General features: G+C 35.3%; 1 protein-coding gene across 1 annotated transcript in view; it reads right to left on the bottom strand.

The window, feature by feature from the left end:
• LOC131846165 (uncharacterized) overlaps window positions 1-22,067 on the bottom strand; it is a 117,805-nt gene that overhangs the window by 17,259 nt on the left and 78,479 nt on the right. The window contains exon 4 of the mRNA XM_059195404.1: window positions 595-725. Within this exon, the coding sequence (XP_059051387.1) occupies window positions 595-725 (131 nt within the window). The remainder of the gene's footprint in view (window positions 1-594; window positions 726-22,067) is intronic.

Here is a 22,067-nt window from a genome sequence, read left to right as displayed (position 1 = left end):
AGTTTATCTGGGGTCCGGTCTCCCTGTGCATGGGGCTAGACTACCGAGGCCGTCAAAATATCAGTTATCATTACACGTGTGGTACACACATAGGTAGCAACACTCGGGCTGGGTACTCACTGCAGACAGACCCTTTGCAGACAACCCAGAACAGAGTTCTCTGGCGCAGATATACAGGAAGACCGGACTCCAGACAAACTGGGAATATGGGTTGGACAGAGAGAAAGACTCACTGTCCACAATAACAACTCAACTCAAAGCATCTAGTGGGATCTCACAAGTGTGTTCCACACATAGCTGGCATCATTCGAGCTGTGTACTCACTAACCTTTGCAGACAATTTTGCAGACCTATCCAGACAACTCAGAACCGAGTTCTCTGGCGCAGATCTCCAGGGAGACCAGACCCCAGACAAACTGGGAACATGGGTTGGACAGAGACACACTCTGGCATAATTCGGGCTGTGTTCTCACTAACCTTTGCAGACCTATCCAGTTTACCCAGAACTGAGTTCTCTGGCGCAGATGTACAGGGAGATCGGACCCCAGACAGACTGGGAACATGGGTTGGACAGAGACAGAGAGACTCACTGACCTTTGCACTCCTTCCGCACGGAGACCCTCATGAGGGCCGGCTCCAGTACGCCCGTGTTCGCGTTGGCGCACATCTTGCATACAAACGAGAACTCGGCGTTCCACCGCACCGCGTGGTTGCGCACCTCCTCCCTGTAACAAGACGTATACACACCGTCACTCAACTACAATCTAGTCTGGTTTCTATACGTTTTCATGAAAATTATTATTGAGGGGGAAATAGAAGGAAAGAGGGGGAGGGGAAGACCAAGGCATAGCAACATCAAACGAATTGAGGACAAAATGGGAGTCGGGTCGTATCAAGATTTAAAGAGCATGATGGAAGATCGCGGAAAGTGGCAAGAGCTCCACCGACAAGAGCATAGCTTTTAAATTATGAATGAATGAATGAATCTATATATACGAAATTTGTAGAAAAGGTCCTTTTGGCATACGCTGTAAGGGGTCCTTTTGCCGCCTTTAATTAAATATCCTTTTTTACCCATTTCTAAGAAAATTTGAGATGACATTTCGCACACTTATAGTTTACTAGCGATCCGTCCCGGCTTCGCACGGCTGCAAATCTTTGAATTTCTCGGCTTGTTCTATAGTATAACACACATGTATTATACATATAAACCTTCCTTTTGAATCACTCTATCTATTGCTGAACTCCATTAAAATCCGGCTAATTTAAGAGATATAACCGTTCGCTTATAAAGAATGGAGATGACTTTGTTTTAGACTATATAAAGATATAGAGGAACGCCGAATAAAAATATTTTTTTTTAATTATTGACTTCAAATCATTAGGACTATAGACAAATAATATTGAAGACAATCATCTCCAATATTATTTGTCTATAGTCCTAATGATTTGAACCACTACAAACAAATATGCTAAAAATCTTTACAAAATTAGTACAAAACAAATATAAAACTGGCAACACTAAACGCACGAGCAGTTCACCATACAACTATGCCATAAACAGATTATGCTAATGTTTATTCCGCTCGACATAGATAATAGCGCCACGTTCCCCAGTGACTTTATTGTCGTCGCTAATAGTTTGGACAGACAAACAAACGCATTTGTTTAATAGCCACTTACATATCTTAAATGGTGCACTCAAAATATGCAAGTGTAATTTTTATAATCTGTGGCGTTTTTGGTTTGCGCGGGAAAATGAATTTCTTGTACAACTTTATCTGTGCAGATATTTCTCAAGTTCTGTAATATAACATAACTAGCTACTCGGCCGGTTTCGCACGGGTGTACATGTATTATAAATATATATACCTCTTGAATCAACATATATATAAACCTCTTGAATGTCTATAAAATACTATTTAAACACAGAGTACACACAAATAAATCCGTTATATATATAATTATATATACAAACCTCTTTAATCACTCTATGTATTAAAAGAAACCGTTTCAAAATCCGTTGCATAGTTTTAAAGATTTAAGCATACATAGGAACGGAGAGACAGCGACAGCGACTTTGTTTTATACTATGTAATGATAATACAATATTCAAGTACCGAAAAAACAGGTTTCTGCATAGTTTAGCTACCAGGGATCAATGTAAAATGTAAATATTGGATATAAAATAAAATATTAAATGAACAATGTAAAATAAATAATAATTATTATTATAAATATCCCCAAGACAATTCACACAGCGCCATCCAGTCCCAAGCTAAACAAAGTTGGTGTTATGGGTACTAGACAACACAATTTCTATCAAACGCGTATATAAATGTAACTAGCTTTTGCCCGCGGCTTCGCTCGCTTTAAGAAGTACTATTATTAATTAGGTATAGTTTTTGCGGCTTTACAGTATTTTCATACAAACTTTCATCCCCTATTTTGTCCCCTTAGGGGTGGAATTTATCAAAATCCTTTTATAGGGGATGCCTACGTCATAGTAGCTTTATGCATACAAAGTCTCAGCCCGATCAGTTTACAATTGACAAAGTTTCATACAAACTTTCAACCCCTATTTTATCCCCATGGGGGTAAAATTAACCAAAATCCTTTCTTAGCGAATACCTACTTCATAACATCAGCATGTAGCAATTTCAGCGCGATCCGTCCAGTGGTTTGAGCTGTGCGTTGATAGATCACTATGTCAGTCACCTTTGAGTTATATATATATTAGATAAATATATAAATGAAACACGTCCGTAACCACATCAGTGATATCTTATTTTAATGAGAGCGTCACACTAATATCTACCTACATATTTAGTTATAAAAAGGAATCACAATTACCTACATTCATAGAAGACACAGACCTATACAAACAATCATACTAATGAATACAAATGTTTGTACCGTGCATGGAATCGAACCCACGACCATCGGAGACGGCAGTGTGCTAAACTATTAGGCTTAACTTACGACTAGATGGGACTGTGACAATTGTCACGTGCTGCTATAATTATTACAGTTTTTTTTAGGGATGAATATGGTGTGGTGCCTCAGCCTGCGCTAACGGTACAGGCTGGCCCCAGTAAAGGACGATACAATGATAACGAAGTCAGGTCACATATTCTTAGTTATAAAAAGGAATGGGATTGTCAGTAATGTGGACTAATGATCCCCTTGCTAGCAATGTACCATGTCAGATCGACCTCCACGCGGATTTCCCCTGGAAACCATCGTGATACATTCCCGGTGAATTTGTCACGTTGGGCTAACTGATCTGACCTCATGTTCATCTTATCATCCTCCACTGGTGCTCCGCCAGCGTAAACCGTTAGCGCAGGCGGGTGCACCATTCCATTATCATCCAAAAAAAAAAATACGACAGCGTCGGTGGTCTAGCGGTTTAGCCATCTTACTTCCGATGGTCGCGGGTTCGATTCCTCGCACGGCGCAATTGTATTCATGAGTATGATTGTTTGTGTCGGTGTGGGTGTTATCTATATATAATATGTATGTATTTACGATTTCAAAAAAATGTATTTATCAGTTATCTAGTAAACAGAACAAAAGCTATATTTAGCTTAACTTGTGACTAGATGGCGCTGTGTGAATTGTCCTGAGATTATTATTATTATTTCACTAGTAATTAACACGGATGGTTTCCAGAAGGGACCGCGTGCAGGTCACCTGACATTCCTAGCAATGGGGTCACTCCCCTTATTACTTCAATTAAACAAAAAAAACATTTTCACCGGTTATCGTTACACAAACCGCTGCGAATGACGTATTTAGTTCACTGGGGTTATAGTCTGAAATATCTTGGCTAGTGGGTTACAATGTTTTCTTAGTACCGCGGCACAGAGGCCCCTCTCCACTGGGCACATTGGGCACGAGCCCAGGGCCCCGCGATAGATTGGGGCCCCCTAGTCTAGTCTAGTCCCTACTCCATTACCAAACAATAACCGATAGCCACTGTCCTCTCGCCAACAATCAGTCTCAACAAATGCTTACCGACTATGGTCAATTTATTTGTTTTTGTTATTTTTTTTATTATAAACTAGGGTACCCCCTAGTTTATAATAAAAAAAAACTTTGTAAGCGTGGAATTTAACATTATTTTTCTAAAATAAAAGCAGCCTAATTTACTCCTTATTACATCAGCTACCTGGCATTTCAGAGATTACCGGAACAGACAGACAGACAGACAAAAATTGTAAAAAAATGTTATTTTGGTGTATGTACCGTATTTATATCCATACGTATGTAGTAAAAACGGTTATTTCAATATTACAAATAGACACTCCAATTTTATTTATATGTCTAGCAAAATTATTTTTGCTTGGTATATTTTGAAGGTAGAACTTACCCATATACCTCTCTAAAGAGTCATGTTCGAAAATGACTGTCTATTCTAACAAAGTAGTGTATTACTATAGTCATAGGGGCCCTTTTATCCTAATGTGCTTAGGGCCTCTAAAATCAAAATAAAAAATCATTTATCCACGTAGGACATTTTAGCCGCTTATGAACGTCAAATTTTTTACATTACTATTTAAATTTTTTCCCTACCGTCTCATAAGTGAAAGACGGCCCTGGCGCCACGACGTCAGTTTGAGCGAAATATTACATCAGGTCAGTCACGAGTGGCCGGTGGACTATCGCGGCAGAGATCTGTGTCACCAATTATAACCGTTGTAAATTAACAGCAGCCATGTCCGATGTGCTTCATCGATAGACGCTGGACAAAAGATAAATAAGATAACAAAAATCTGGTCCAGTGCGACTCGGACACCGAGGGTATTATTACAAAAAGATAAACCTGGTTAACCATAGACCAAAGGATTTCTTATTACAAAAAGAAGTTGATCTCTAAACTGTCGTTCGTCTATGGTCTAACGTTAGACCTCGAACGTCTTATTACAACAAGATAAACCTGGTTTAGCACTAGTAACAAACCATAGATCAAAGGATTTCTTATTACAAAAAGAAGTTTATCTCTAAACCGTCGTTCGTCTATGATCTAACATTAGACCTCAACAGTTTCGATTCCGTAAATGAGTCTTATTTCTTCAATTGCTGCTCAATTTTGTAAACTTAACTTAATAAATAACTTTTCTGAACCGATTGGAATAAAACAAACATTTAATATTAAACGTAGCACTGCCAAACCAATCACAATTATAATACATTAGCGAAATCGCATCCAAATCAGTTAAGCTTTTTCTGTGATTTCTTTCTTCGTTTCTGTGAAACGCACATACAAACAGATAAAAGTAAACTATCAGTGTACCAAATTTCATTTAAATCGGTTCCGTAGTTTTGGCGTGAAAACGCGACAGACAGACAGACAGAGTTCCCTTCGCATTTATAATATTAGTGAGGGTGGAATATAACAAACTGTTTATCTTTTTAAAATCAGTAGTATCCTGACGACTTAGGCGTGATGACGGTTGGTCAGGGAGAGAAAGCCCTCAATGCCTACAATATTCACAATTACCTATCTCTTATGTTTTTATATCAACACTCCAACCTTTTCCCTCCAACACTCCCGCTGCGTCAGTTGAATCCAGCCATCAATCTAATTGTCAATGTCACAAAGATTATTTCGGCTCTGGCCTCTGCCGTTTCGTTTCAGCTACTGAATGATTTAGATAAAGAAGCATGATTATTGAATTTACCATTTTTAATTAATGGTGCCTCACACGATAGTAATAGAATAGAAAATCATTTATTCAAATAAACTTACATTGAAGCACTTTTGAATAGTCATTACATTTTTTTAATCTACCGCTCATTCAGAAAAGTGTCTCATCACAATAAGAACGAGCAAGAAACTTGCGTGTTGCTCTTTAAAATAATTTTATTATTACTTTACATTTTTAAGTTTAAGTGTGTGAATACAAACCACCAATTAACACTAATTCAATTAAATACTCAAATAGAAAAAATATTGAATATATAACCAACTGGTTAAACAATTAATAAGATTAAATCAATCATAGTGATTAGAGCAGACCAGTCCCTACCAGCTGTACCCGTTCACGAATATGACGGATGAGCCAGCCATCACTGCGCTCAACCATATTTTAGGGAGCCCAGTGACCCGGTCCACCACGCCGCCACATGTCAGGACATTTTAGTGAGCATGACTACTCAAAACACTAGATCACGTCATAGCTACTCACAATTGCCATCTGATAGTTATAGTATTCACATTTTACATAAGAATGCATGCGGCAATCAATACAAAAACCGCTACGCTTTCATATTTCTAAAATAATCAAATCAAGAAAGCAATGAGAAAAATAAATTATAACGTTGTATGCTAATAAACTAATTATTTACTTGATATGTTGTCGTCTATGAATTCGTCTATCCTGTAAAAGGCTTTCTTACACAAAAATTGTTTAATATAAGATTTGAATTGCCTCTCTGTCAGATATAGTGCAGATCTGCACTCAGTTACCGTAGAATGAGTTACTGATTTTGTGCAGACGGTATTTAGGTAAAATTAGCTTATTTTTATTGCGTAAGTTTCTACTTGTACAGTCTTTGAGTTTTTTAAAACTCTCTACAGTTATTTCAGTATATAGATAGTTAACAATCTATTACACTAAAGACAATGAAGATCACACTCGGAAGACATTTCCGATAAGCAACTACTTAAACTCGATTAACAAGAAAATTGCATCGGCCGTATATAAAAGTTTATAAAAAAAAATGAGCCTAGACAAAGAGCTCTTATCCGGCATATTGGCTAGTTTATCGTTTAATGGAAGACGTTACATTTACCCAGATGGTATCTCCTCGTCCATCTTGATAAATTGCAGCGATTAGGAAGCGAACGATTTACTATCCACTATGAGAGGGCTCTATATTTGCTACGAACTATTTCCATGTGGGAATAATAATAATAATTTGTGTGATTTTTACCCGTAATGATCAGTCTATTACCCCATCAATGGGAGATAAATTTATAATATTTATATATAAAATAATAATAATAATAATATTTATATATAAAATAATAATAATAATAATAACTTGCCCCCTAATATATACTGCCAACTACAGAAGGCTGTAGTTCTAAACACATGCCGCATTGTTAGAAAGTTTCTACAGACAGATTAGGCCTACATATGTATTATGGTATATCCACCTATGATAGAACATTGTTATGTACTTGGCTTACGCCCGTACATACCAAGATTACCGGCGAAAGTCGAGAAAAAATAATATAAATAATAATAATAATAGTTATAAATTTCCATTTTTTTTCAACATCATCTGCTAGTGGTCACTATATTCTGCCATATTTGAATTTAAATGAAATTGTATTATTAAAAAAATACGAGCTGAGTTTCTTGTCAGTTGTTCTCATGTCGAAATCATTCCGAACTGACGGTAGATTTGACATATCATAAGAGTCTGTAATAGACCTACATGAATGAAGACATTTTGAATTTAAATTTGCCTTTTTTTTTTATATTTTCTTAACCTGCCATTTCGATAACGCGACAAGAGAATGCCGTGACATTCCCCATTCTGCGACCATTTACATAATTCACTTTATTAGGCAATAAAACAGATTTATTTCGTCTTTACGACTATCACAACACTACGACCAACACAACCAAGTATAATGTATTTCTCTAATCTGTCATTTAGTTCATTATTTATATGTATAGATTAATTAATCAATACACACAAAATAAAATTGGAGTGTCTGTTTGTAATATCGAAATAACCGCTTTTTACTACATGCATATGAATATAAATATGGTACATACACCAAAATAACATTTTTTACAATTTTTGTCTGTCTGTCTATTTGTTCCAGCTAATCTCTAAAATAGTTGGACCGACTATAACGGGACTTTTATTGGCAGGTAGCTGATGTAATAAGGAGTAACTTAGGCTACTTTTATTTTAGAAAAATAAAGTTAAAATCCACGCGGACGAAATCGCGTGTACAGCTAGTTCATTAATAAATCATACTAATATTATAAAAGCCAAAGTGAGTGAGTATGAACAAACAGATGAATGGATAGACGAATGTTTGTTCAAAAACTACTGCACGGATTTTGATGAAACTTTACAGCAAAATAATATAGCTAGGAAACGAAGTTGCGAGAGTACCTGACTCGTAAGTTCCCGCGGCAACAGTCCGAACGTGCGTGACAATATTAAAACCACAAAAGAATGATAACTATGACTATTCAAAAGTGCTTAAATTAATTAAATTTGAATAAATTATGTTCTATTCTAATAAATTAATAACATTATGACCGATATGTGATTCGAATGAACTACTAAACTTATCAAAAGTACATTTAGATTTCTGTATACATATATATGCAAAGCGTAACATCAATTTGGTATGTTTAGAAGTCACACAAGCGCTGAATAGAAACACATGTTAGTTGCAAAAGCTATTGGAAATTACACGCAAAACTAGTTCAGGCCGCAATATGTATATACATATATATACCTACAATACACACAACTAGGCCGCCAGTTAGAAACAAATTCTTATATATTCTTCATTGCACTTTTTATAACATATATAGTCAAAAATAAAAAATGTAAAAGCTATTGGCAAAACTAGTTCAGGCCGACATATACCTGTCGCGGCAACATTTGTAGGGGTGGACTACCCCTAGCATGAAAAATAGATGTTGGCCGATTCTCAGACCTACTCAATATGCTCACAAAATTTCATGAGAATCGGTCAAGCCGTTTCGGAGGAGTATGGGAACGAAAACTGTGACACGAGAATTTTATATATAAGATATACATACACACAACTAGGCCGCCAGTTAGTATCAAATTCTTATATATTCTTTATTGCAATTTTTATAGCATATGTAACAAACTAGTTTACGGCTCACCTGACTGTAAGTGACTACTGCCGCCTACAAACATCCGCAATATCAGGGGAATTGTGTGTTGCCCTTTTAAGACAGAATAAGTTATTTTCATCCGTCATACTCGTGAATGGGTGCTGCTTGTGGGGACTGGTCTGTTTGGGTTGCGAACATTGATTAGACTATTTGCTTTTGCAATAGCATATGCTGGTGGTCACTCTATTCTCCCAAGTTTGAATTTAAAAATGAATCTGTATTACTGTAAACATGTATAATATTAATTTGAAAAGAATACGAGCTGAGTTTCTTGTTAGTTCTTCTCATCTCGAAATCATTCCAACTGACTGTAGATTTGACATATCATAAGAGTCTGTAATAGATATAAATGAATAAAGATATTTTGAATTTTGAATTTTTGTAGGTTTCAATATCATATCAGTTCGGAAATACCATTGTTGGAAGGCGATTCCACAATGTGTTTCATCATCCGCTTCTTCCTTATCCCATTTATTCCACAATGTGTTTATGCATAGCAAAAAGTTTATAGAAAAATACACGGTAGAGGATAGCCATTATTGCACTTTTAAATACATTATTTAAATAAACAATAGAAACATTGTTAGAAAAGGAGAACTAATCTTTAAAAGAGTCTTCCAGTCAACCTAAAACGTGACACAGGACATAATGTGTAGGTCACAGGAGTGCAAATAATAACTGACAGAAAATATAAAAGTAAAATAACTAATTATAAAGTAAACAATTTAAAACTAGTTATAACAATACCAATAAGAACCCAGGACAATTTACAGAGCGCCATCTAGACTCAAGCTAAGTAGAGCTTGTATAATAGGTACTATACAAGCTGATATAAATATTATATATAGAAAACACCCTGACTGATACAAACAATCATACTCATGAATACAAATCATATCGTGCGAGGAACCGAAGCCATGACCATTTGAAGTATGACTGTGTGTTAAACCGCGAGACAACCGAGCACGTCAGAATTTAAAGCACTTTTCAACAATAGAGTGTTTCAAGAGGAAGGTTTATATGTATACTAGATGAAAACCCGGCTTCGCTCGGGTGATATTTCTGTAGTCATCGGTTCTTATGGAATATTAAAAGTAAGCAAGGCATAGATATGTAAAGCTTCGTTCATTGTGTTTAATAAATAGAGTAAATTAAAAAGTGCAAAAGTTTTTATACAAATAATTTTTATTTTTTTGTAAAACCACAAACATGGGCTAAAAGGAACTTGTAAATCAGCCATAAAACAAATTAATAAAAAAAATTGCCAAATTTGTCTCGCAAACGAAACGTATCCAATTTCACGGTTTAAAGATAAAAACACATATGTCTTTTATCATAAAAAAGTGTCACAACCACCATAGCGACGACGGCCTCAACAAAAACACGGCAGACATTTTTTCTTATTTTTTATGGACGATGATGTAATGGTGTTTCTTTGTCAGTGTCATTAGAATTTAACGAAATACTCCAAAGATTTTGCATATATGTTGCCAAATGGAAATCAATATTTTTTTAGATTGTTATTCACATAAATGATCTCCTTTGAAAAGCACACACGATCCTGGGGAGATCACGTCTAAGAATATCCTTCATTTCTTATCCCTTACGGGCCGAGGCAGTGACCCCTAGAAAAAAGGACAAGCACAATAGATCTATGCAGTTTTTTTATGGATGACAAATTCACCAAAAATTTAATTTGAAACAGTGATGTTCTTAATAAACTCCATTCTCCAAAACTTGAATTTTAATGACTGTATATTATTGTAAACATATACACCATTTATTTGAAAAGAATACGAGCTGAGTTTCTTGTCAGTTCTTCTCATCTCGAAATTCCGAACTGACGATGGATTTGACATATCTACACATCTGTATATACGACGAACAAAAATATTTTGAATTTTTTCTTATTTTTTATGGAATTTATCACGATGGTGTTTCGCAGTGACACCACGTGGCAAAACTTACATGGCATTACAATAAGATCATCAACATATTTTGCCAAATGGAAATCAAAACGTAAGATTGTAGCCCACTCTATAAATGATCTCCTTTGAAAAGCACACACGATCCTGGGGAGATCACTTAATAAATTATCATTTCTTATGTATAAAGGCCGAGGCAATACCCCACAGAAATGTTGAACAAAGTCTAGCACGATGAAACTCTCTTTTATAATATTACTTTTAATATATTCTTGTAGTGATAACATACACATGTTAGTGGAAGGACACAGAATTTTATTTTGAATTAAGTGTTATTTTGCGAAGTCCATTTCACTACTTGATGTATTTATATTATTTTGTTTAATTCCGCTACAATTAGCATGTGTGAGACCACAAATATTCGGTGTGGAAACTTGACTGCCGTTACGACCTTCTCTAATAGTGATCAAATTCCGTTATTGAGTCTATAACTTGTCTGAATGATGTAGCTTGGAAACCTAATGTTGACTCTTCGACGACCAAACCTATATCCGAACTCTATTCAACGCCTGATGATGCTGTACAGAAGCGAAACACAGCAATATGGGTGTAGACTCAGTAACGGTCGGAATTTGATCACCATTGGAGAAGGTCGTAACGGTAGTCAAGTTTCCACACCGAATATTTGTGGTCTCACACATGCTAATTGTAGCAGAATTAAACAAAACAATATAAATTCATCAAGAATTTTACCTTCAGTTATAATTACGTAAAATACTTCCTACCGGAGCACGTGGACGCGATTACCATTATGTCGGAGTTTCTTCAACGTATGAGAAATTTGTACGCAGAATATAACTAACTTTTGCCCGCGGCTTCGCTTCGCTACGTCATAGTTGTTTGCATGCAGTCTCAGCCCGATCGGTTTAAAATTGACAAAGTTTCATACAAATTTTTCATCCCCTACTTTATCCCCTTGGGGGTAGAATTAATCAAAATCCTTTCATAGCGGATGCCTACGTCATAACACCTACTTGCACGCCAAATTTCAGCCCGATTCGTCCAGTGGTTTGGGCTGTGCATTGATAGATCACTATGTCAGTCACCTTTGAGTTACATATATTTAGATATCAGAAGATGATAGAAGATAAAACTCTTTTTGGAACAATTTTATGTTCCTATATGTCTGACTATTTAAATAGAGAGCTCGTAACTGAGTCAGAAATATGCACATTTCACTGCAGAGGTTTATACTGGCCGTTTACTCTGCATCTCGTTAATGGTGGTGAACCATTACTACTTTACGATGCACGCTCTATAATCATTTACTGCGTACGTTACACAAGCATAATTAAATCGGGTTTTAATTTAAATACACCAAGAAATAACGTTATTCTGGTCATTGCGTAGTTCAAAGAATGTTTTACCTTCATTGCATTGTATAAAACAAAGTCGCTGTCGCTGTCTGTCCGTCCCTATTGTTAGGGTTCACATCGATATTGTCGAAAAATCTGATATTTTACATTAAAAGAAGGTAGTTTCATTATTACTCGGTATCGTTAAACTAGTTGTATATAACCCCCACTCATATCTTCTCTGTATAAAAGGGAGGGTTTTTGTAGGCCGCGGCATTCGGTCTTTGAGCACAGGATGTGCTGGTTGTATTTTAATTGCTAAAGTGGATTGTGTTAGAGACATAGTTAAATTAATATATAACATAGTTGTTATTTTATTATAATACATACTTTTACTAGTACATAGAGTTGATATAACTAACACTATATATGTTTAATTTTATCTCCATCATTACATGGTATAAAACAAAGTCGCTGTCGCTGTCTGTCCATCCCTATATATGCTTAAATCTTTAAAACTACGCAACGGATTTTGAAGCGGTTTTTTAATAGATAGAGTGATTCAATATATAATACATGTACACCCGAGCGAAGCCGTAGCGAGTAGCTAGTACTTAATAATTTCACTTACCTTTAGCATGTGTGAGACCACAAATATTCAGTGCAAAAACACGACTACCTAGACTAGGAGCGTCATGACAGTATTTATGACTAGCTGTTCTCGCGACTTCGGCCGCGAATAGAACTTTATTTTTCTAGAATAAAAGTAGCCTAAGTTACTCCTTATTACATCAGCTACCTGCCAAAAAAAGTCCCATCAAAATCCGTGCAGCCATTTCAGAGATTAGCCGGAACAAACAGACCGACAGACAGACAGATAAAAATTGTAAAAAATGTAATTTAAGTTTATGTACCGTATTTATATTCAAATGCATGTAGTAAAAACATATTACGCCGACCCGAAATAAATGGGATAAGGATCAAGCAGACGATGTTGGTTGGAACTTAAATTTATATCTGGCCGTTATTGGTAGAAGATAATTTGAATTTTGTATAAAGAAAATATCTTCTATTGTTCGTAAGATTTTCTATTGACATATCGTATATTTTGTTACTTTTACCAAATATATATGTTTTACACTTATTTCACTATATTTACTGCCGCTGTGCATTCTACCCCTACAATGGTTATGGGCCCAGAACAGGCCAGAATAGCATAAATAGATATGGAATATCAGTGAAATAGGTGATTTTTGGTGAATTTGAAATTCCGTTGTAAAGCAGATATGGCGAACCCAACTATGAGGATTGAATCTCTGAATCGAGAAAATTACGACTGTTGGAGGATTCAAGTACAGGCATTACTTATAAAGAATGATGCCTGGCCATATGTAAGTGGGCGTAAGCCAAGACCAGTGGATGTAACAGAGCTGGAGAAATGGGAAACGGAAGATGAAAAGGCGCGAGCAGATATTATTTTATGTATGAGTGGCGGTGAGTTGCGGCACGTACGAGGGTGCACTACTTCACGCGAGGTATGGCTTAAGTTGGAATCTTTGTATGCTTCGAAAGGTCCAGCGAAAAAGGCAACGTTGTTAAAACGACTGACTCTACATAAAATGGTAGAAACCGATGACTTACGAGAGCATCTGAATGGATTTTTTGATGCAGTAGATAAGTTGGGTGATATGGGTGTAAACATACACGAGGATCTGCTCTCCATAATGTTATTATACAGTTTACCGGCGAGTTTTGAGAACTTCAGGTGTGCCATAGAATCCAGAGATGAGGTACCCCACCCAGATTTTTTGAAAGTTAAGATCTTGGAAGAGTACGAGTCGAAGAGACAAATGGCGAATCCACCAGAAGGGGTGCTGTATTGTCATAGTAAAAAGTATGGAAGATCGTTCGTTAAGAATAGAAAGGAAAAGACAGATTTTAAGTTTAAATGTTATAAATGCCACGAATTGGGTCATAAAGCCAAGGACTGTAAAAAGAAGAGACAGACTCAAGGAGGGAACTTAGTGCAAGACTTCGTTGATAACTATAGTCTAATGTTATATAATGTTTCAGATCCACAACAATGCAATGCTTCCAATATAATGTGTAAAAACCACTGGATATTGGATAGTGGGTGCACGTCTCATTTATGTAACGACCCGCGTAAGTTCGAATCTCTGATCAACAATTCGGATAAACTAAACTTAGCTACAAACCTGAGTACTAATATCAAAGGTAAGGGCACTGTTTGTTTATCGGCATGTAATGGTAACATTGTCAACAAATTAAAGTTTCATGATACTTTGTACGTACCAGATTTGAGAAGTAATTTAATTTCTGTTTCGAAAATTACTGAAAATGGGCATAACATTACGTTTAAACGGAATGTTGCATATGTCGTGAACAGAAATGGGGAAATAATATTTACTTGTCATCGCAAGGGAAACCTATATTATTTTCGAGAATCTGAGAGTGCATGTATATTGAATGAACGAAATGTTGATGTACAGTTGCGGCATAGACGTTTAGGTCATCCGAATGGAATGGATGTGTATAATAAATGTGCGAATGTAAACGTGAATGAGTTACAGAATGGTATTGAAAATAAAGTACGAAAACGAGGTTCATCACAATTTATTGATGAATCGAGACCTGAGATGGAAGGAACCGTCAGTAGTGTTTCTGTACTAAAACGAGCTCCTAGTCAACCGAAGCTACTGCGAACTGGTAAAGCAGGGCGACCGCGAAAGATTAATGGAATGGTAGCACTGGAACAGCAGCAGCAGTCAACGATGATGAATGTTGATGAATCTGGCAAAGATTGTGTAGGGGAGGCTCAGTTATCTCGAGAAGTTGTTTTTCGAAATAAAGAGAAAGATGAGAGAAAGATAGCGATAGTTAAGAAGTATGGAATAAAAACAAAGTTTAAATGAACCATGTTTATATTTTAAAAAGGTGGCAAAATGTTTGTTTATTTATTTCGTTTTAATATATATTGAAGAAATTATTGTTGCATGGGACGATTAAAAGTGTCAAAAGGAGTTCGAATTAGTGTAGCTAAATATGAGCTAGGGAGTGACATGCAACGAAATGACAATGTCATTGTTTTGTCATAACAAAAATATATAGGTATTATGTATTTTGGAGAAATTCAGTATAGAGATAGATGGAAATAAATGCTGAATAACAAAGTAATGAATTCGTAAAATATAAACAATAGGAGGTAGAGTTTAAAACGAAGTGGCCGTATAAATGAAAAGAAATTAAGTCCTAGTTTTTAGGAATCCCGGTAAGTCGGTGTATGGGTTTTTCGGACGTAGATTAGGATAACCGTTCATTTTCAGTTACATTTTATTTCAGATGGTGCAAATATTAGGTGAAGGTCATAAAAGCAAAGAATTGTCGCGTAATCGACGTGTGAGGCTGAGTATGTGTGAGTTTGTCTGAGGCGATTGAAAGAAGCTGTTAAGCTTAATATTTTATTAGGTGAAATAAATATACGTACGTTTTACTTTACATGCCGATAACTAAGGAGCGCTTTACTTCGCGTAAGACCTAGTGTGTATCATGCTTGCAGTAAACATGTTGATATTAAAATCACTTGATCAGAGCCGTATTAAGGGACAACGATAAGATAGAAGTGAGACATGTACCTATTGAAATGATGGTAGCTGATGTATCCGTAGATGGACAAGTGTTGTATGTTTGTACTGTTTAACCGACTTAAATTTAAAGGGGCGTGTTGGAACTTAAATTTATATCTGGCCGTTATTGGTAGAAGATAATTTGAATTTTGTATAAAGAAAATATCTTCTATTGTTCGTAAGATTTTCTATTGACATATCGTATGTGAGCCTTGTTACTTTTACCAAATATATATGTTTTACTTTCTTATTTCACTATATTTACTGCCGCTGTGCATTCTACCCCTACAGATGCATGTAGTAAAAGACGGTTATTTCGATATTACAAATAGACACTCCAATTTCATTTATATGTATAGATTAAATTCCGACCATTATTTGATCTACACCCATATAACGAACGTGCTTCGCCACCGAACTACGTATCATCAGGCAATGAATAAAGCTCTAATATTGGAAGCTTGTTGACTATTCGGCGATCAGACTACGAAAGAAACAATTAATTCGATAAAAAAAGTGAACTTTTATCTAAAAAAATCAAACTTTGTCGCAAGTCTGTTACTTACAACGTGCATTTAAAAAAAAAAGTAGAATAGAATAGAAATAATCTTTATTCAACTAAACTTAATGTAAGCACTATTGAATAGTCAAGTTTTTGGATTCTACCGCTCATTCGGAATGCAGACTCATCACAAGAAGAATGAGCAAGAAACTCGAGTGTTGCTGTTTTAAATAAATATTGTTGTTGAGGCGCGGTTGTACTATTTGTGGCCTAAATACTATTTTTTGTATAGCAACTCTGCAACGTCGGTATATCAGCGGGCCAGAGACAATATGATAGCCGTTATAATTTAATATTTGTTGTATTCTAAATTTGTATTTAAATTTATAGTTCTTTTATATTACATTCTTGTTTTGTTACTTTCATTATATTTCTGTTATATGTCAAATTCAAATTCAAAAATCATTTATTCATGTAGGACATTTTAGTCGCTTATGAACGTAAAATTTTTACATTATAATTCTATTTTTTCCCTACCGTCCAGTTCGGTATATAGATCCAATTGAGAAGAACTGGCAAGAAACTCAATTGAATTACTTTTTTTTTTGTCAGTAGTCTAACCAAATATATATTTTTCTCCGTTTTACCTAGTCTGTTTTCTATTACCTGCACTTCATGTGCATATAATAAAACTACAACAATATTCAACATTCGTCAACGATTACATACGCAACCATTATAATAACAATAATAATATTTCAGGACAATTCACACAGCGCCATCTAGTCCCAAGCTAAGCAGAGCTTGTGTTATGGGTACTAGACAACTGATATAAATACATGGATGCATTACAAATAAATACATATTATACATAGAAAACACCCCGATACAAACAGACATACTCATGAATACAAATGTTTGCACCGTGCGAGGAATCGAACCTACGACCATCGGATAGTAAAGCGGTGTGCTAAACCACTACACCATCGAGGCTGTCATTGTAAACCTCTATCAAGTAAATTAGAAACTAGCCAGGAATCTCCGATTTTCATTACACCATCAAGATCCTCTTCTCACTAAAAGGCGCTAACAATTGTAATTGTAATAAAGTGTAACTACACTTTATAACAATAACAATTAAGGTTGTAATAACAGTATAATTTTGTATATATATATATATACATACACACGTGGATATTAGGAAATATGCATTTACACAAGCCACTTGGATTGGATCTAGTGTTAATTACAGCTAATTAATGTATTTCTTAAGCGGAAACGAACCGACTTACTACGTAAACAGGATCCAAAGTTAGTTAAAACTGTTTGTTATCAAGTGACGTACTGTAGTACAGCGGAAGTGAAGTATTCATTATGTTATTTTAATATTTTTTAACACCATATCATTATCAAACATATCTACATCTCTTGTGTACTTATGTCTCAAACCCATTTACTTCAATTGTAATATATAAATTAATCTCTGAATTTGAAGGTGTTTAAATTGAAGTTTATATGAATAAAGAATTATCAAATAGAGAATAGAGTTCCGCTTGAAAATTAAATATATCAAGGGTCTTTTAAGTTTAGTAACGCAATAAATGTCTGAAAAATAAAATTGTTATTTCTACTATTAAAATAGTTGCATGCAATTTCTTCATATTTTATCACCGTTTAAACCTTCCCTGGACTTCCACGAATCTTTCAAGACTAAAATTAGCCAAATCGGTTCATCTGTTCTCGAGTTTTAGCGAGACTAACGAACAGCAATTCATATATCTATATATATATATACAGATAGCTGTCCCGGCAAATGTTGTTTTGCCTTAAAATAAAAAAAAAATTAGGGGTGGACTACCCCTAACATTTAGGGGGATGAAAAATAGATGTTGGCCGATTCTCAAACCTATTCAATACGCTCACAAAATTTCATGAGAATCGGTCAAGCCGTTTCGGAGGAGTATGGGAACGAAAACTGTGACACGAGAATTTTATATATAAGATATATATTTATATATAGATTAGCTACTCGCCTTGTTACGCCCGGGTGTACATGTATTATACATACAAACCTTCATCTTGAATCACTCTATCTATTAAAAAAAACCGCTTCAAAATCCGTCGCGTAGTTTTAAAGATTTAAGCATACATAGGAACGGACAGACAGCGACCGCGACTTTGTTTTATACTATGTAATGATATGATATTCACATATCACGTTTATTCACAAATAATATTTTAGAAGCCGCTCTACACTTTTCTTTTCTGACTTAATGTAACATTCCACAATATATTCAATTACACGGCTCAATTTCAAGTTTTTATACATAAACCTGAGACGTATAAAAAATTGATTATCGTCTATACCAAAATATCTCTATTCATGTAGGTCTATTACAGACTCTTATGATATGTCAAATCTGTCGTCAGTTCGGAGTGATTTCGAGACTAGAACTGCGAAGAAACTCAGCTCGTATTCTTTTCAAATAAATGTTGTACATGTTTACAATTATACATATTCATTTTTAAATTCAAATTTGAGAGAATAGTGTGACCACCAGCATACTCGTATATTATATGTTTTAAATTCAAATTCAAAATATCTTTATTCATGTAGGTCTATTACAGACTCTTATGACATGTCCCATCTACCGGCAGATCGGAGTGCTTTCGAACTAAAAATCACTGATAAGAAACTCAGATCTTATTCTTTTCAAATGAGTTTGTACATGTTTACAAAAATACAGACTCATTAAATTGGGGAGAATATAGTGACTACCAGGATAAACTATTTCATACAAATGAAATAATCTAATCAATGGCTCTTTCCGGAATTGAGGGGTAAAAATATTATAGCACAAAAACCAAGAGACAAAGAAATTTTTCAAATTCAATTCAATTCAAAATATCTTTATTCATGTAGGTCCATTACAGACTCTTATGATATGTCAAATCTACCGTCAGTTCGGAATGATTTCGAGATGAGAAGAACTGACAAGAAACTCAGCTCGTATTTTTTTTTTAATGATGTACATATTTGCAATAATACAGATTCATTTAAATTTGGGAGAATAGAGACCCCCAGCATATGCTATTGAAAAAAAATGGAAATTTATAACGTCTACTCGGATCATATTATTGCAATAAACAAAATCATTATTATCATAATGTCCAGTTTGGGATTTAAAGCAGACGACATCTGGACTGGACCTGGTGACGAAATCAGACCGAGGTCGTCCGCGCGTCCAGATGGGCCGGAGTCGGGTGTCACGGACAGATGGCCCAGTCTGCCTAACCTATAAGCAGCAATATTTGACGTATGTGCGTACAAACTGGAAGAAGAATCAGATTATTTTATACCAGCTCAGTCTCCAACTTTGTCTGAGTCACATTCTCCCTGTTTTGCGTTATTTTTCATTGCAGCTCCGCTTGTGTCATACAGCCAATTGAGGCGTATTTTAGATTGTACTAGCTGACCCCGCAAACTTTGTTTTGTCATATAAATTTAAAAAAGGAGTCGGTCATAGAAGGGTGAATTTAGGGTTATATGTATTTTTTAATGCCACATTATAAAAATCCAAGAAAATAAACTTTGTCATAAATAAAACAAAAAATATTAGGGCTGGTATGAAAAATAGATAGTAGCTTATTCTCAGACTTACTGAGTATGCATAATAAAATATCATAAAAATCTGTCAAGCCGTTTAGGAGGAGTATGGTACCTAACATTGTGACAGGAGAATTTTATATATAAGAGAAGATATCATCGATTTAAAAAACGAAACCTAAATAATGCATATTAAAAAGAGGAAAAAATTTGTTTAAACATAGTATAGTACAAATATATACCGCATCAGCTGTCTGGATGCTTAGGTCTTTTAAATCACGCAACCGATTACAATGCAGTTTTCAGCAATAGATAGAGTGATTCAAGAGGTTCCGAAAAGAGTTGTGAAAATATTTCATAACTTGGAACCTCTTGAAACAAGTTATGAAGTATTTTACACGTAGAAAGTGTATTTACATATAAAACATTATAATATAATAATAATAATAATCTCAGGACAATTCACACAGCGCCATCTAGACCCAAGTTAAGCTAGTTAAAGCTTGTGTTACGGGTATACTAGATAACTACTGATACAAGTACATAGACAATTTTTTCGTAAATACATAAACATTATACATAGAAAACACCCAGACCGATACAAACAATCATACTCATGAATACAAATGTCTGTGCCGTGCGAGGAATCGAACTCGCGACCAACAGACGTGAAGCGGTGGTCTAGACCGCTAAACCACCAAGGCTGTCAAATGTATGTATAATATGTGTGTATTATAATATTTAGGGCTGTTTTTTATGTATATTATATATGATTAATAATACTAGAATTATTATATAGAGAAGGATGATATGAATAAAAGGAGAGTATGCTCAGATATGACGGCCGACGGTCTAGTAGACCGCTAGACCGTCGGTCGTCATCATTGCCTTGCCTTTATCCCATTATTTGTGGTCGGCGCAGTATGTCATTCTCTTCCACTGCTCTCTATCGGCCGTCATATCTGAGCATACTCTCCTTTTATTCATATCATCTTTCACACAATCCATCCATCTTTTCTTAGGGCGTCCTCTCCATCCGTCCATCCATCCACATTTATATTATACACTTACCATAAGACATCGTTCCTCCGCATAACAATATGCCATAGGTTACAATTTATTTAAAAGAAAATTAGAGAACTTTACTTCAATTGTGATCGTGCGAAATCGGGGCGGATCGCAAGTTTGCAATAAAACGGTTCGTGTTCACATTTTATACAACTGCCGATTTCGCCGCGTCATTATTAATTATAGTAAATACTGTAATAGCAGGCCAATAAGCATGGGAATGTTGCTCGCTGTTCATACATTGTACGCCGTCGCCCAGGTTCACAGGCACGCAACTCAAACGTAAATCTATACATATAAATAAAATTGGAGTGTCTGTTTGTAATATTGAAATAACCGGTTTTTACTACATACACCAAAATATCATTTTTACAATTTTTCTCTGTCTGTCCGTTTGTTCCGGCTAATCTCTGAAATGGGTGGCCCGATTTTGACGGGACTTTTATTGGCAGGTAGCTGATGAAATAAGAAGTAACTTAGGCTACTTTAATTTTAGAAAAATGAAGTTAAATGCTACGCGGACGAAGTCGAAAGTACAGCTAGTTCGTTAATATAATTTATCAACGTCTGAGAGAGTGCTGTAGTCATTTCATCCGCATTTCCATATTGTGAGAATGTGACTTGGGCATCGATACGAGAGCAGATTTTTGTGAATGCACGACTTGTTGTTACCTATAGCCAATAAGGCAACTGGTGACAGCGTATCCGAAGTAATAAACATTAAAAAAAAAAAGAAAAATAAATAATCTTTACTCAAATAAACTTAATATAAGCACTTTTGAATAGTCACATATTTTCAATCTACCGCTCATTCGGAACGCAGACTCATCACAAGAAGAACGTGCAAGAAACTTATGTGTTGCTCTTTTATATATGTTGTTTTAAGTAGATTTACATTAACAAGGATTAGGCATGCGACAATCAACATAGAAACCGCTACGCACTTAATCTCTATTCAATCAGATTATATTATCAGCGCTATGAATTTTAAGTTTTAGTTTAGAGGCACGAGGCTCACTAATGTAACATATACTATATTATAATTTCATGCACA

Source organism: Achroia grisella, unplaced genomic scaffold (assembly GCF_030625045.1).
Source record: "Achroia grisella isolate CSIRO2021 unplaced genomic scaffold, CSIRO_AGI_Agris_v1 utg503, whole genome shotgun sequence".
NCBI classification, from domain to species: Eukaryota; Metazoa; Arthropoda; class Insecta; order Lepidoptera; family Pyralidae; genus Achroia; species Achroia grisella.
This window is presented reverse-complemented; position numbering and strand designations above follow the sequence as displayed.